This window comes from Cryptomeria japonica, chromosome 5, assembly GCF_030272615.1.
Source record: "Cryptomeria japonica chromosome 5, Sugi_1.0, whole genome shotgun sequence".
Classification (NCBI taxonomy): domain Eukaryota; kingdom Viridiplantae; phylum Streptophyta; class Pinopsida; order Cupressales; family Cupressaceae; genus Cryptomeria; species Cryptomeria japonica.
The window spans coordinates 7,138,605-7,153,870 of NC_081409.1; the positions used below are offsets into that span (position 1 = coordinate 7,138,605).

The 15,266-nt window shown below is 37.4% G+C and overlaps 1 protein-coding gene across 5 annotated transcripts in view; it reads left to right on the plus strand.

The window, feature by feature from the left end:
* Positions 1–15,266, plus strand: part of LOC131077964 (serine/threonine-protein kinase BLUS1) — a 121,703-nt gene that overhangs the window by 54,845 nt on the left and 51,592 nt on the right. For 3 of the 5 annotated variants that reach the window (XR_009113689.2, XM_058015572.2, XM_058015570.2), the window contains exons 14-17: positions 6,839–6,972; positions 7,148–7,242; positions 7,349–7,387; positions 7,502–7,558. Coding sequence is in view for 3 of the 5 variants with exons in the window: in XM_058015572.2 (XP_057871555.2) it covers positions 6,839–6,972; positions 7,148–7,242; positions 7,349–7,387; positions 7,502–7,558 (325 nt within the window). In the remaining 2 variants the exon portion in view is untranslated. Of the gene's footprint in view, positions 1–6,838; positions 6,973–7,147; positions 7,243–7,348; positions 7,388–7,490; positions 7,559–15,266 lie in introns of all 5 variants that reach the window. The other 2 variants (XR_009113691.2, XM_058015571.2) reach the window with 2 other exon arrangements.

A 15,266-nucleotide genomic window follows, 5' to 3' on the forward strand; every position in this document is an offset into this window, starting at 1 on the left:
CATCCATCAGCTCTGCCAAGGCTTTCATCTTTTCAAAATCATCAATTGCATCTAGAGGAGGTAATGGTGGAGGCGTAGTTGAAGGATCATGCTGCCTCAGCGGTATCTTGAACTGCTGGAGGTGACTTCTCAATATACTATTTTCTTTCTCCAACTTCTTATTTTTTTGTACTTCTAGCTTAAGCATGTTATGGATTATCTTCACTGTGTCATTCATATCTTCTAATGCATGATCGATGATAGGGGGACCTAAATTAATAGTCTCCAAGTCATACTCTTCTGCTGTGATCTCATCTTTAGGCTTATCTACTCTTGGAGTGGCAATCTGAATTATTTTCGATCCTTCACCATCTCTTGTCATCTTTGACATCTTGGTTGCTTTCTTCTTTTCAGTCTCTTGAGTTCTATCCAAGTAGCTGCCTAGATCAACGGGATCAGCTTCTTCTAGTATCACTTCTTTTGTTAATCTTTCTCTAAGCCATGTAGGGATAGGTGATTTCTCTTCTCCGACTTGCACTTCATTCAATTGTTAGTCTTCTCAAGGTGGAGATGTAACTTCTTGATCTTCATTTTCAATGCTTATGTAAGCATCATTACCCACCCTGTCATTGACTGGCTTAGGTTAGACTGTCTTGGCATTTGTTATTCTAAGCTGTGGATTCCATGGATTCATTCACCCCATGATCAATGTTTTCCCTTGGTTGATGATCTTCTTGAGTGGCTGTTTGATTCATTTCCATCTCGTGGATGGAAGGGGTACTGGTAGAAGGATATCCCAAACTTGACTTATGTTTCTTCGTTGGAAGCTCCCCTTTGTTGGTATCTTTCTTCTTGGATCCCTTAGAATGAGTTGACTGAGTAGCACTTCCACTTTGGGTTTCACTTGCTGTATCATCATCGGAAGACTCTGCTTCTCCCATCAATTCATATGTCATTTGAGTACCTTGATCGTTCAACTTGTGGATTTGAGCATCTACCCACCGTTTGGTATATGTTAAAACTGGCTTCATTAGTTCTTTCAAATCAGTCATCTCCACTTTAATCCAATTCACTTTTACCTCTTTATCTTTCTCCTGTTCATATATTAGCAAGAGACGTCTTCCACTGTCTTGTGCTTGATCAGGAATATCGAAGATCCTAGATGCTCCGACGATGTCAATAGGTAGCCTTGAACACATTCTTCTTCTTATGTCTAGATCATCTTGGGTGTTCATGAAGTAATCTTTCAATTGTACCTTGTGCTTATGTCTCTCCCACTAGATTTTGGATGTTGCCATAAGGATCAAAGCTATCTCTAGAAAAGTGTGGAATAAGAAGAAGAGACTTCAATTCCTCTTCTACAGTCTCTGCTGCCTATAAGGATGGACACACTTCCAATGAACGTCCAACGTGAGATGGGAAATGGAATTCTTGACTTGTGTTTATTATTTTGCACTTTTTTGTATGCCATCAACTGCCTCACCAACTCGAGCAATATTAGCTTGTCAGCAGGGTATCTTGGTAACATGTAGGGCAGACAAGAGCATCCTTGCACTCTTATGTAGGTGAACTTGGGAAACTGAATAGCATCGAATTTCTCTATTAGCTCTTTCGCTTGTGGGGATATTCTTTGATGGATGCCACCTTGCAACGTTCTTGTGATGTGCATGGTGAAAGCATCATTCACCCTCCTGTAGTGTGCCTTGCTAGGATGCTGTAATTGCGTGTACGATTCACATGCTCTCAACTCTCCAGTTCTTGTGCTGACTAGACCTCTATAGATTAATCCTGCATATTCATGAGCTCTAGCAAGTGAATATATGATGTATGAGCTCATGTAGAATGTCCTGGTTCACATAATTCTCTTGATTTGTGTATCAATGTTATTGCTTATAATTCGTGCCCAATTGATTCTCTCTTTTCTAGTTGATATAATCTCCATGAAGTAGAACATCCAATTTTCGAACTGGGAAGCATGAGGGGTTCCCATAATTCAATTGAGCATAGTGATCAAGTCATTGAATTCTTCCTTGAAATCAATTCTATGGAGTTTGGTGGGTAGCTTGGATATGTTGGGCCTACTCTTCAATAACCAGTACTTGTTGATTATGCCTAGGCATTTGTCAGGATCATCATCATAAAATGTCTGGGCTGCTTCCTTGTTCTTGTAGATCATGCCATTGAATTTAGGTATATGGAACGATTCACTGATAGCTTCCTTGGAAAGGTAGGCGAGCTCTTTAATCATAATGCTTGACACACTTGACAATCAACTCATTGCAGTGTACTGCCGAAGGGAAGCCTGGGACTTTCACTAGCCCACTCTCAATCATCATCTTTGAATGTCCAGAAGGATTGGTGGTGTATAAAGGTCCTTGGAATTTCTTCATGTGGATCTGGCCGAGGTTGGTGTCTCCTACACTACCCCAAAATGATGTAATCTTAGATTCCATCATCTCTCCCTTCGAGTCCTCTTTGATGAGAGCTAGTCATGCTTCCGCCATCCTCTATTGTGAGTTGTCTAAATTAGTCTTATGATATGGTAATAAGTGGAAATCAATTGCTTAAGCTAACAATTTCAACTCTAGGGCCGATAATTCATCTTAATCATCAACGTTGCTATAAACCCTAGGTGCATATATAAAAAATCCTAACCTTGTAAAACTTGATTCTAACTGAACATAACTATCTAAATTAATGAATTATGCCTTGAAATATGTTAGATGATTAGAATGTCATATATCACAACTTCCCTTCGATTAGAATCAGTAAGCAATAAGGTATTCCAGCACTAAATAAAGGTCAGATTTTTACTAGTTAATTCGGACCTGCAAATCAATTGAAATGAGCTGGTAATCTTTAAACAAATCATTCTTTTAACAAAATCACCCCTCTTAAGGCCTGGCTGATGTGAAAGTGATATTCTTGCTTCCAAATTCATTGTTTGATCAGTGATAGATCACTGAGATTTGCTGGATGTAATGCCGATGTCCTTGATGACAAATCTGCTGATCAAAGAGGTCAGTTGGCTGTGAAAAGTGATCAAGTTTGATACCTCCAGTGACTTCACCTTAGTCCAGATAAAAGTTGCCACCCATAAAGAAAGAATTTGCCTTCTAGCAATGATAATCTTGATTGATATGTATGATCAGAATCGCTGCTTTCATGAGCTGGCAATATTGATTGTGTATTTGATCAAATGAAATGATCAAACACAACTTTATAGTCGCTTGATAGGGTGTGATATCTCAGCACAAGGCCGACTTGTGATCTGACATTAAATGATTTGCAATTAAAACAAGAGGCCGACTGGAATCTTTAATTTGAAATTTGAATAAAAACGCCTCTTTGATATCATCGGGAACATTCAATGTATCTCACAACAATTTGCCTTAGGTCGCACATCTTTGGGGGTAACGATAATTGCATACTTCTTAAAATGGCCTACTTCCTTTGCTAAAGGAAGTCCTTCATGTCTTGGTCACTCATTTCCTTAGCCTAAGGAAGTATTTGTCTTAGCCTAAGGAAGGCACTCTCATCCTTGTTGCTAATTTCCTTAGTCTAAGGAAGGATTTCCAATGCTTGATCGCTCATTTCCTTAGCCTAAGGAAGGATTTCCAACTATGTTCCACGGGGACGCATCCCCTTCCCTTTTTCCCTCGTACCCGTACCGGGGACGAAACGGGGACGAGAATTTGCCATTTCCTAAGTGTCCCCTTTTTGGCAAAAACACAGGGGAGGTTTTGGGGACGGCTGTTGGGTAGTAGGGGACGACCAGGGACGACCAGCTGTCCCTAGGACAGCCCCTGACTGTTCCCGGGACAGCTGGCCATCTTCTATGGCCCAGAATTTTTATAAGTCCAAAATAAATAAAAAAACACATTTTTAATTTGCAATAGAGGTTCTGCTGGCCTCATTAAGACCCCAAATAAACATTAAAATATAACAAACCCTAATCTAATGCATAAAACAAACAAAAGGAAGAAAAAGACACTCATTTTGACATTTGCAAAATAGGAAAAGAGCAACAAGAAGAGAAGAAGCAGCTGGTTAAGGAGTGAACAGCATGTGAAAGAGGAATTGGTCCAGTTCCTCTGTTGTAGAGAGGAATTGGTCCACATATAGCTTCATCCAATCAGTCAAGAGGAACCACCTTACCTCTAGACAATCAGAGAAGTTAGTGGCTATTCACAATGCATTGCAGCTACAGGATGGCTAGACTCCAGCCTTATGTTGGGATGTCAATCCTGAAGATGCTATGCCAGTTGAGGAGGACAACTCACCTCTAGGATTGCTTGGGGTTCCATTGGTTGAGGATGCAGCCCCTCATATTGATAGTGACTTAGTCAAAGACTAGCTTTGATCTTGATTTAGACTCTTAGTCTTAGACCTACCATGTGCTGATTATGGACAACCATATATTTTCTTAGTTTATCTTGAGTCTTGACATTATGATAGATAGCTGATTATGGACTTCTATGTTTTAACTTTTCTATTAACAGTTTATGTCATTGCATAGTTATGGATGTTTATGACATATGTTTGTTGGCAATGATTGATAAAAGCATTTGAATTTTGGTAAAATTTTTGTCGATTCTCTTGTGAAATCTCAATTCAAGTCTAATGCAATGTATTAATGTCTATGATGAATGCTTTACCATTTTTATGATATGCATATTTGAAATTTCTCTATATTTGTAAAAACCCCCCTATTTTTTTTAACAACCGTCCCTTGCCGTCCCCCCGAAAATGACCCAAAAGTACCCCTGTACCGGAAACACATTTCGGCGTACCCTGCCATCCTCGTCCCTGAAACTCCGTGGAACATAGATTTCCAATGCTTGAATGCTCATTTCCTTAGCCTAAGGAAGGAGTTGTCTTGGCAATCAAAGTAAAAGAATGAAATATCAAATTGCTGATTTAGCTCTTCATTGGAAATGACCGATTTCTCTCCTTGCCTACCATGAATTGAGCTTCTTGAAATCCCTTGCCTTAGGCCGAATTTTCACTTTATTTCAATTAAGCAATCAAAAGGTAAGTTGTTGACTCTCAAAATGCAAGTATGAGCTTCGCCTTACACTCATTTATTCTAAAGGAAGACACCAAGCAATCTAATCTAAAAGCTAAACCGAAAGCAAAAGAGGGGTCCCCGTTTGTGACGGGGCAGTGTGTGAAATGGTCACAACACTATTCAGTGCAAAATATCAGAAATGTACATTTAGTATGTCTGTACTGGACCTAGAAAATTCTTGTGAATTTCTTTAAGCAGTTCTAATAGATTCTCATTTTGGGAAAAATTCAATGGCTTTAAGACCTAAGTAGGAATTCCATGACATTGCTTAATGCAAATTATAGAAACAACCAGAAATTAGATGAGCATAAATCCTCTGGTAAAAACTGAACATGTTTATTTTTGTCAATGTTTTGGATCACACTTATGGATCACAGAGTGTGATCTGAAATGTTGATGAAAATAAACATATACAGGTTTTTTATGAGAAGCTTTTTACTCATTATCATTTATGGGGAAAACTAAACTGAACATACAGATAAAAAGAATGTTCTACTAACCAAACTTAAGAATGTTGAAGACAAACATATGGCTGAATTTAAAAAAATAAAGAAACTTTAAAACATAAATGCTAACTGTGTTTGACTAGGTTTATGATATGATTTCTCATTTCTCACTGCAGAAAGACAGGAAACTAAGTTAGCAGTTTATGGGTATTATACAGTTATGGGGGCTGACTGTTTTGTTTGGGAGCCTAGGTTTGATACAGCTTGGGCACTTCTGCAGAGAACAAAACAAAAACTAAAGTTATAGAATAAATTTAACCATGATAGAATATAATGTACAAAGTTAACCACAGAACTCTACTAATAATTGATAATTCAATGATAAATAACAAATCCAAATGGTTTAACTTTATATCATCTGCTGAAAATAGGAAAATAGCCAATGGTCATACAACATGGTACAGAGGAAAACTTTGATAACATGAACAAATTATCAAATTGCTTTTCATTGAGAGCATTAAAACCAGCATTTGTTTCAGGAGAACCAGATGCATTCGACTAGTGGCAGCAGCACTCCCACTAGCTCTGTTATGCAGATCATGCATAGAAGTCTCTCGCCCCTCAATGGTGATGATGGCTATTGAGAGTTGGGCAATGGAAGTAATCAAGTTGGGATGCATTCACTCTAGTTCCCAATGCAATGTTGCCCCTAGCTCGTAGTTTTGTAAGTTTCAGTTTTATGGATTCATGAAAAGTGAGTGGAAAATGAAAGGTGGGTTTGACCATTTGGCTTTTGTATAGTGTCTTTTACAGTTATTTTTAAAAATATTCTTTAATTTTTTCATAATTTGCTGCTAAAAGCAGCATAACTATGCATATTCATCCTGGGTAGTTGGGACCCTGCAAAGGTATGCCCCAGCTTTGGAATGAGCCTGGCCATCTGGCCGGGTAACGGTATTTAGACCATACCGGTATGGGTATGAAGGCTTAGGGAAGGGAGCCTGACAATGTATTTAAGAAAAATATGAAAACAAAAAATAAAACTGAAATAGAGCAACAAAATTGATGATTCTTACACTCTTCATTACTGTTGGTAAAATACATCCTTAAGACAAAGATGTGCTGGCTGGATATGGCCAAGCACATACTAAAATCTAATTAGAAAGAAATATTCACAAGATTATTTCTCATAGTGTTGCCTCTGCTGAGAGGAAGTTGGCCCCAGCTTCTGCATTGGATTAAGGTTTATATGGTTGGATTTATTATCACTATATATTCCAAATTTAGCATGCATTTTTATGAAGTTGAGTTGAACTCATAGTTGTTCATGCTTTTTTACCAGGGAGAGGAATGGACGAAACCTGGCAGAGCCATTTAAACAAGATTTGCGCAAGGACCCTATTTTGAGTGGGCCACTGGGCTTACCTAATCGGGCATCTGCAAATAGTTTGTCAGCTCCATTACGATCATCAGGAGGTGTATTTTAAAGCATGCCATTTTTTGTATGTTTTCTTTTGTTTGAACTTTTTGGCATTTGTCAAAGAGCTATTTACATTATTTTCCTTGTACAGATTATGTATGAGGGTATTATACTGCATTGGGAATAGCTTATTTTTACTTGAATCATCTCCTTATAATCATTTCCTTTCAGGTTTTAAGGATTATCAGGAGGATAAATCCAAGGCAGGTGTTGTACAAAAAAAGGGCCGCTTTTCAGTTACATCAGAGGATGTAGATCTAGCGGAGGTTATCTTTCTTTTTCATTTTGAATAATTGTAAAATTTTGCAACTCATGGCACTCAAAAGTCTCATTATACTGTTTTTTTAACTGATTAAGTAATATCTGTTGCAGAATGTTCATTTGCCATCTATTTCTCGTAGACCCTCTCAGGTTTGTGGCGCAAATCATCTATGTTTATGGTCAAGTTAGTTCCATTCCTTTTGTTTTGTGTTGGGTCACAAACTTGGTTTACTTAAGGCTTTTCTGTTATTAGTGTCTTCACAGAGTTTAGCGCTTCGTAAGTCTTCAAGTGTTGGAGACTGGCTTTCTGAACAGAAACCAGTAATGTGCTTCTTTTCCTGGCTTCTTTTTTATTTCATGGCTTCTAAACATTCATGAAAATTTATAGATGACTTTTGTTTTATACAATTTTGTCTGGTTTACTCTAGTTCTTGAATGTGTTGTATTTATTGTCAACTCAACACAAGAACCAATATTAGGAGCAATATGTATGTAGCTTATGTTCCAATATCTTTCATTGCTTTGTCCTATAGTTGTTATGTTCTTTTTTACAGGTTGGTATGGTGAACCTGAATTTTGTGTAGGCTGGGTTTGATCTGGTATTTTAGCTGCTTGATCTAAATGTAAATTGCCTTTTGACTTGAATTTTTAAACAAACATGTGTGACCTTTAAAGCCTATTGATAGCATTCTAGGCTAAGTCACCAGGTTCGACCGAATTTGAACCTTGAAGTTCGAAATTCGGCAAACTTGACAAACTATTCAAAAAATCGATTAAATTCGATTAAATTCGGAAAAAAAATTAGGGTTTGTTAAAGTGTTTTTTATTTTTTTGGGTTTGCGTTTTAGGTTTTCTCGCGGATTTTATAAAAGGGTGGCCGTAGGAGTTGCAATCACACCCACGCGAGTTGCTAACAGAGCCCACTTTGCCCGACCGCCATGCGAGTTGCCAAAGGACCTTTGTCTGCCCGGCTGCAGGAGTTGCTCGGCCGCCACCAGTCGGCGACGCCACCACCAGTCCGCGACGCCACCAGCTCGCGTCGCCACCAGTATGCGACGCCACCAGCTCGCGTCGCCTCCAGTCCGCGACGCCACCTGCAGTTCGCGACGCCACCAGCTCGCGTCGCCACCAGCCCGCGACGCCACCTGCAGTCTGCAACGCCACCGGCCAGCCTTGACACGTCCGCGACCAGTCCGCGACCTGCACAGGTAGGCCGCCATTTTTTTTAATTTTATTATTTTTTTTTTTTTGTTTATAATGTTAATGTTTAAAAATTTATGATTTTATATTAATATTTTGTAATATTATATTATATATTTTTATATTTTTTTAATTTTTTTTAGGTTTAATATTTTTTATGTTTAATATTAATATGGTGTCAATTTTTTTATGTTTATAATATTGTTTATTAAATGTTTATAAATTTATAATGTTTATAATATTGTTTATTAAATGTTTATAAATTTATAATGTTGTTTATTTAATATTTTTTTAGGTTTATTATTATTTAATAATGTTGTTTATTTAATATTTTTTTAGGTTAATTAATAGTTTATACTTAATAATGTTTATTTATAAATTTATAATGTTGTTTAATATTATTATTATATAATTTATAATTTTATATTAATGGTTTTTTATTATATTGTTTAATATTATATATTTTTAAAAGGTTGAAATAAAAGTAGTGTGTTTTTTAATTTTTCTTTCCAAACATGCAGATTTTCATTTAATGGCTCCTCCCAAATCAACTTCTGAGGCATGGAAGCATGTGACCCGAAATGGAACTCACATCAAATGTAACATATGTCAGGCAAATATTATTGGAAGTTTAACAAGGCTTAGGGACCACTTCCTTGCTAATACAGGGGGTCCAGGTGGAGGTGTTCAAGCATGCATAGGTGCGACTCCAGAACTTAAAGCTATTCTAGAGAAAGAGTTAGCTGCTTCAACGGTAGGCAAAATGAAGAAGGCACAAAAGAAACAGAGAATTGAAGGAGATATATCTAGATTCACATCTGCCATGTCTTCCTCTTCTGTGCAATCCGAAGCGGCGAGTGTACCAAAACAGAGTGGAACACTGAACAACTTTTGGAAACCAGTAGAGAAACAACAGGTGGATGATGCAGTTGCTGATTTGTTTTACACAAGTGCTATTCCATTCAATGTTGTGAGAAATCCTCATTTCCGCAATGCAGTTCAGAAAATTGCAGAGTTTGGCAAAGGGTACACACCCCCAGGTTCAGAGGCTATTAGGACAACTCTTTTGCAGAGGTCAAAAGATAGAGTGACTGAAAAATTAGAAAATGTCAAAGCCACTTGGAAGGAAACAGGTTGCACTATATTGAGTGATGGATGGTCAGATATGTGTCAAAGGCCATTGATTAATGTTTTGGTGTCTTGTCCTGAAGGTGTTGTGTTTTTGAAAGTCATTGACACCATGAACCACAAAAAAACTTCAGAGTATATTTTTCAAATATTAGAGGAAGTCATTCTTGAAGTAGGGATGGAAAATGTGGTTCAAGTGGTAACTGATAGTGCAGCAAATTGTGTGGGAGCTGGGAGGCTGATTGTAGAGAAGTACCCACAGATATATTGGAGCCCATGTGCAGCCCATTGTCTCGATTTGTTGCTTCATGACTTGGCTAAATTCCCATGGGTAAATGAAGCTATTCATAGAGGGAGAGCAATTGCAAATTTCATACGGAATCATCGTCTCACATTGAGTATTTATAGGCAGCATGCATCAAAGGAATTGTTGAGGCCTTGTGAAACAAGATTTGCTTCATATTATATCACTTTGAAAAGAGTGGTTGAAGAAAAAGCAGCTTTGAGGTCTGTTATATGTTCCAATCAGTGGGAAAGTTCAGTGCTTTCTAAAGGCCCCAAGGGGAAGAACATAGAGCAAATCATCCTAAACAACAATTTCTGGGAAAGTGCAGCAAAAGTCTTGCTTGTATGTGAACCAATTATTGACGTGCTTCGTATGGTTGATGGTGACACCCCTTGCCTTGGCATGCTTTATGAAAGCATGGACCGGTGTAAGGAATCTATTCAAAAAGCACTAAACAATGAAGAAGCAGAATATATGCAGATATGGGAGACAGTTGATTGCAGATGGAAAATGATGCACACACCTTTACATGCAGCAGCTTGCTTTTTGGAGCCTAAGTTGTTTTCTATTGATAGAAGGGGTGATAATGAAATCATGGCAAGGCTTTACCAAGCCATTAGCAGGTATGTACCAAATCCAAAAATTGCAGCACTAATCAGAGATCAAAGTTGGCAATACAAGAGAGGAGAAGGGATGTTTGGAGGGGCAGAAGCCAAATATGACTCGCCACGTATGTCTGGATATAGATGGTGGATCTCTTATGGATCATCAGCTCCTGAACTGCAAGAGTTTGCTATTCGAATTGTGAGTCAGGGAGCAAGTTCATCAGCTTGTGAGAGGAACTGGAGTTGCTTTGACCACATCCATTCCAAAAAGAGGAACAAATTGCTGACTGGAAAGTTGGGAGATCTTGTCTATGTTCGCAGCAATTTGAAATTGCTGATGAACAAATCAGCAAAGAACACTTCTTTACAACAACCTCTTGAAGGCATAGCAATGCCAGATGCAAATGAGCCTGACTTTGCAGATGATGAACTGAGTAGTGATACAAATGATGATGATTTGGCATCCCAGCCAAGTGCTCTTGATGACTTAGAGTTATTTTAAAGTTCTAAAGTTTTTGACTGTTATTGTATCTTTTTGACAAAAGAACATCTTTGCAATAGTGAAAGCATATGTTTCCTACGGTTTATATTTTATAAATGTGTCATCTTTTTGTAATGATTTCAAATCTATTTATCAATGTTAAACTATTTACGCAAATTTATAGATATATTACATATATTTATTAAAAAAAAATTTAAAAATTACATATGGCGAATTTAATTCGAATTTTATACATTTCGAATTTTTTCCGCATCGAACTTCATTCGAATTTCAAAGCTGTTGAACTTCGAATTCGAATTTGAACCTGGTGACTTAGATTCTAGGTATTAATGTCACAAGTACCCAAGTACAAAAACCATTCAGTAATTCACTGCTTTGATCTACTTTGGTTCTGTTGTAATTTTACATCTTATTTTAGTTTTATATATTAAATAGTAAATAATTAGGTTAGTTTGTTGTTAGAAAAATAAAACGAAAGTTAGTTGTTGGGAAGTTTGGGTGATTGAACAAAATCACAGGCTTTAATAAAGCTCATTCTATTCAATGTAAAAAAATCATCCAAAAATCACTATCTTCTATTATGTTTTTGATATTGCTGTGCAGCAATGATGTGATCTGGTGTAGTTTGTGTTTGCCATACCATTTCAATATAATATCAGAATGCATATTCGGTGCTCTTGTTAAATGATGAAAGCCGGTCATAACTAGTGCAGACCAATGTGAAGAAGAGGCATGATGTATTGAAGTGTAGAGGATAAAATGAAGGCGGCCTGATAATTACTGTTGAAAGCCCTATCCTTTGTCAAGGGTGATGCAGAGGGATTACTGAAAGCCGTGTTGAAGACTGCCTATAGAATGAGCTCCCATATTCTTGGGCTATGATGCTTATGCAGGCTTTCCCACACACAATCTTCTGATTGCAAGATTTGTTACAGAAAATGGAGGTGTCAAGCACGTTGTGTGTTTTCACAGGATCAGTGATTCAAATGATTTTGTAGAACAGAGGCACATGTGAATGGTCCGAGTTTTTCAAATAAGCAACAACATGAAGTAGGCCTGAACAAGATAGGCATGGGTGTAAGGTGCAGATTGCATTTTCAATGTTGGAAGGGGCCATATTGGATTACACAGTAGATTGCATCGCTCTATTGATTCATTGGAAGTCATTCCTACAGGTTTGGAGTGTATCACGTGGAAGATGAAGGAGGACTAAAGCAATACAAATAATTGTAAATGGTGAGATAAGGGTATGTTTTGTATTTGAAGAAATAAGGAGGACAATTAGAGGAGTAACTCCACACAAGATGAAGCAAGAGGAATTAGTAATCACTAGGCTATAGGTTTACAAAAAGTTCCTTGTCTGTATGATAAGACAAAGAGAGTAATCATACTTGATGCATTAAAGTTTTTTTGTTTGTAATGGATGCATTATTGGTTGAGTCAGACATCCCTGTTTTTGTGTACTAATACTTTTATGCAAATATCATATTCGAATCACTTAGCTACTTCTGGATTTGAAGGTGCGTCTCTTTTTTGCATCAACATTTCGGATCACACTCTGTGATCCATCATCAGGATGAAAGAGATTGTCAAGAGAAGAATTTATTATTTTTTACATCTTGACACACTCTTTCATCCTGATGATGGATCACAGAGTGTGATCCGAAAAGTCGATGCAAAAAAGAGACACGATCAAATACAGAAGTAGCTAAGTGATTCATTTATAGATTGTGGAAATCTGATAAAATTAATATCATATTCACTAATGATATTTTAAAGCCATTAATGTTGCATTTGGTGGTTAAGATCTAAAGGTATAAATTGGACTTTGGAGGAATCGGAGAAAGGAGGTCTATTATCATCTTGAGATAGCTTCTCGCTCAAAGATGATACTTTGCACGAGAAGCTCCAATACCAATCTGTGCTCCTTCATGTAGTAAAGGGGGGCTTGGCATTTCTTGGTAGAACTTGTGGGGGTGCAGTTAGCCTATTCACCTTGGTTCAGTTTCTTTTGTGCTTCAGAGGAGGGATTAGTTCCCACAACATCAGAGGAGGGATTCGCCCCCACAACATCAGAGGCGGGATATTGACACTTTAAGAGGAAAGTGGACTCTCAGAGGAGAATTGTTCTCTGATGTGCAACGCTAGAGGATGGATTTTGACTCATGGATGAGAGTTGATCTCTCATCATGAATGGAGGATGGGAATATTCTATGTTCTCTCATGTTGTACAGAGGATTTGTAAGTTTGACAGTTAGGAGATCTGGTGGAGTTAGTTTGGTGTTTCTTGGGTCATTTTTGATTATTGGTGGTGCTCCAAAGTTTCAGAAAGGCCAGTTCTATTAGTATTTTGTCCTTCGTTTGGATTGATGTAATAAGGTGGGGAAGTGTTGGAATATTAAATCTTAGGCTAATTTTATAGACTAAATAATAAATAAATAGGTAAGTTTATTGTTAGTAAATAAAACAAAAGTTAGTTGTTGGGAAGTTTGGGTGGTTGAACAATATCATGGATTTTATAGAACCCATTGTATTCAATGTAAAAAAATCATCCAAAAATCATTATCTTATTTTATGTTTTTGATATTTGTGTGCAGCAATGATGTGATCTGGTTTTGTTTGTGTTTGCTCTACCATTTCAATAAGTTCAAACTGAGATGAGACATGATCTATTACTATCCTATATCATATTTGAGGTACTATCATATTAATGATGTTTTTCCATATACTTCTAGTCATGTTTTGCTCTCTGCTCCAATGATAGACAAATGGATGAATTGGTTTTTGAATCAAATGAAATGCCGTTGATCTTATAAAACATAGAGAAAAATGTAAATGTGTGGTTGATTTACTGGATTAAAAATCTGACTGTCCCTTTACTTAATATTTTCCATGTGCTCCTCTATGAGTAGACTAAAGATTATGTTATAATTAATGGGATGAAACTTTCTTTGTAATAGAAAACATAAAGACAAATACAAATCTTTGATTCAGAACACAATTCTGATCCATAGGGGAATATAAGGGCCACAAAGTATGGGCTAGTGAAATCAAAATAAGGTTAAGCAACAGCTTCAAGCATGCCTTCCACATGGTACGTGAGAAAGCCATAAAGCTAAAGACGAGAATACATAAAACATAAGATATCTTGTAGGAGAAAGGACATTTATATGAACCAATAGATGAAATTTATAATGAGCAAGTCTTTGCATGGAATCAGCTTCAAGTAACAATTGCTTAGCCTACTTTAAACTTGCAAAAGATGAGGGGGTCTGGTACATGTTCATGCCTTGACTCACTAGAGTTGCAAAGAGCTCCAGAAAGTGTATCAGTCATTAAAATTTGAATGTAGGATGGGGGCCAACAGGGGAATGTGGTATAAACAAAAAACCCTTTACATAAGCAGCTACTGAGCCAAAGCTACATCATAGTGTTGAACATGGTAAATCCCCACTCTTAGAGAAACAGACTGTAAGTCCAATGGGCAAAAAATAATAAAAAGGTCCAAAAAAGTTAAAAACTATTAAAAATAAATATTTTAACACTAAAAAATTAAAAGAAACCTTTAGAAGCACTCTAAACCGTAAACACACCCTTGTGTTTGTTGTTTGACAAACAACTCTATTTCACACAAATTTATTCTTCCTATGCCATTTTTGCATTTTGAAAGGGAGCTGGTTTTTTTTTTAAGCAGAAGAATTGCAAACTACTTAATTTTTGCTTTTAAGTGATAAAATTGTGAAAATGGCGTGCACCATGAAGATTTGTGTGGTTTCAAAGGCCTTAATTTGGGATTGGTGGTGGGGGCTTTGCCTCTTGGCTCCACTTTGTATTGTGATAGGGAACATGCTAGGGGCATTGCCCTTGAACACTGCGAGGGGTGCTACCTATTGATCCCGTTGGAGGCGTTGCTTCCAAACCCCCACAAAGGGCACTAACCCTCGACCCCATGGAAGTGTTCCCCCTAGACCCCACTAAGGGGTGTTACCCTTTAACTCCTTTAGGGTCTCCACTACTAGCTCCCACTTGTTATTGGGATCTCTTGTCACAAAGCAACTTGGTTACAATAAGGGGTCTAGGAGTGGAGACCTAAAGTAACAAATTAGACAATTATCTTTATGACGATCATAATATCATTGATTTTAGAGTGGGGAAGACAACAAAATGAGTTGCTGCCTAAATGGCACCAAAAGAATTTTCAAGAGGATTCCTAAGCTTTATTCTTTCTCTCAGGTCACCATGGTAAGTGGTCTCCAACCCAAGATCAAGCATTAATGTGGCTGGGCGGTGAATCAGTATAACAACAAT